General features: G+C 40.6%; 1 protein-coding gene across 1 annotated transcript; it reads right to left on the bottom strand.

Moving 5' to 3' along the window:
* Positions 1 to 669: 669 nt before the first annotated feature.
* Positions 670 to 1,143, bottom strand: LOC140176800 (uncharacterized). The gene has a single exon (XM_072208350.1). The coding sequence runs from the start codon at positions 1,141 to 1,143 to the stop codon at positions 670 to 672; it is 474 nt and encodes a 157-aa protein (XP_072064451.1).
* Positions 1,144 to 1,454: the final 311 nt, after the last annotated feature.

Genomic DNA, 1,454 nt, shown 5'->3' with positions numbered 1-1,454 from the left:
AATTTCTGACTTGTTTGGGCCATGATGGTTGCCAGAGGTTCTACCTCAATTCACTTAGTAAAATAATCGATCCTGACTATGTGATATTTCACCTGTCTAAGTGCTTGAAAAAATTTTTTCGAGTAGATCCAGACCCCATTTTGCAAATAGCCATGGTCAGGTGATGTTGATAAGTTCTTCTGGTGGTGCCACATGGAAATTGGCATATTTTTGACAGGGTTGGCATCTCTTAACAAAGTTGGCTGCTTTACTTTGTAGAGTCGGCCAGTAGAAATCCACTCACAAGACCTTCTTAGTTAGTGACCTAACTCCCAGGTGATTTTCACAAATGCCACTATGGACTTCTTCTAAGACTTCTTCTGTCAACGAGGTTAGAACGCACTTCAGTAAGGGTGTGGAGATTCCTCTTCTATAGAGTACATTATGGACCAAAGTATAGTTCTGTGTGTCCCTTATGAGTCTCCTCGCCTCTTTTTCCTTTTCAGGGAGGACATTGAATTTGAGGTATTCGATGATGGGAGTTATCTAACCCAAGTTCATATTTATGACTGTCAACATGTCCGACCTGTCGATTTCCTTGGTCAATGATGGGGTGTGGAGAGTTTCCTGAATTAGACTTTTATTGTTACCCTCTAGCTTGATGCTGGCCAATTTAGAGAGGGCATTATCTCAGCTATTCAATTCCCGAGTTATGTGCCTGACCTCTGCTTCCTGAGATTGAGTTAACTGTTCTAGTGTTTCTTCTAGGTACTTCTTCATATTGGGATCTTTGGCTTGGTAAGTCTCATTCAGCTGAGTAGTTATTACCTGAGAGTCACTAAACACTATGATTTTTGCTACCCTGACTTCTTTGGCTAGCCTCAAGCCAGCAAGCATGGCTTCATATTTCGCTTGATAGTTGGAGGTTGGAAACTCGAATTTTCGTAAGAGCTCTATCCAAGTTTCTTCTTCATTCTCAAGAATAATTCTTGCTCCACTTCTAGCTTTATTTGATGATCCATCTACAAATATATGCCATACTGTAGAGTCCCTTTGAACTCCTGTGTACTCGGCTAGAAAGTCAGTCAAATATTGTGATTTAATTATTGTACGAGTTTCGTATTTGAGATCGCACTTGGACAATTCCACAACCCATTGTAGCATCTGACCCGCAATATCTGTCTTTTAGAGGATATGCTTCATGAGTTGGTTAGTTCGTATTTTTATGGTATGGACTTGGAAATAAGGTCAGAGTCTTCTAGAGGTGAAGACGAGGGCATAAGCAAATTTCTCTATTTTTTGATTATTTAATTCTGTTCCTTGTAAGGCCTTGCTGGTGAAGTAGACAGGTCATTATTCATCCATGTCTTCTTGGACGAGGGCAGAGGCTATGGCCTTGCTTGCTACTACTAAGTATAGTATAAGTTCCTCTCCTTTTTCAGGTCGGATAAGAATCGGTGGCTGACTCAAGAAAT

The sequence above is a fragment of the Arachis hypogaea genome, chromosome 12 (genome assembly GCF_003086295.3).
Source record: "Arachis hypogaea cultivar Tifrunner chromosome 12, arahy.Tifrunner.gnm2.J5K5, whole genome shotgun sequence".
In the NCBI taxonomy this organism is placed as follows: domain Eukaryota; kingdom Viridiplantae; phylum Streptophyta; class Magnoliopsida; order Fabales; family Fabaceae; genus Arachis; species Arachis hypogaea.
This window is presented reverse-complemented; position numbering and strand designations above follow the sequence as displayed.

Coding starts and splice junctions, on each gene's coding strand:
- LOC140176800 (XM_072208350.1), bottom strand. CDS start 1,143: ATGCTACAATGGGTTGTGGAATTGTCCAAGTGCGATCTCAAATACGAA.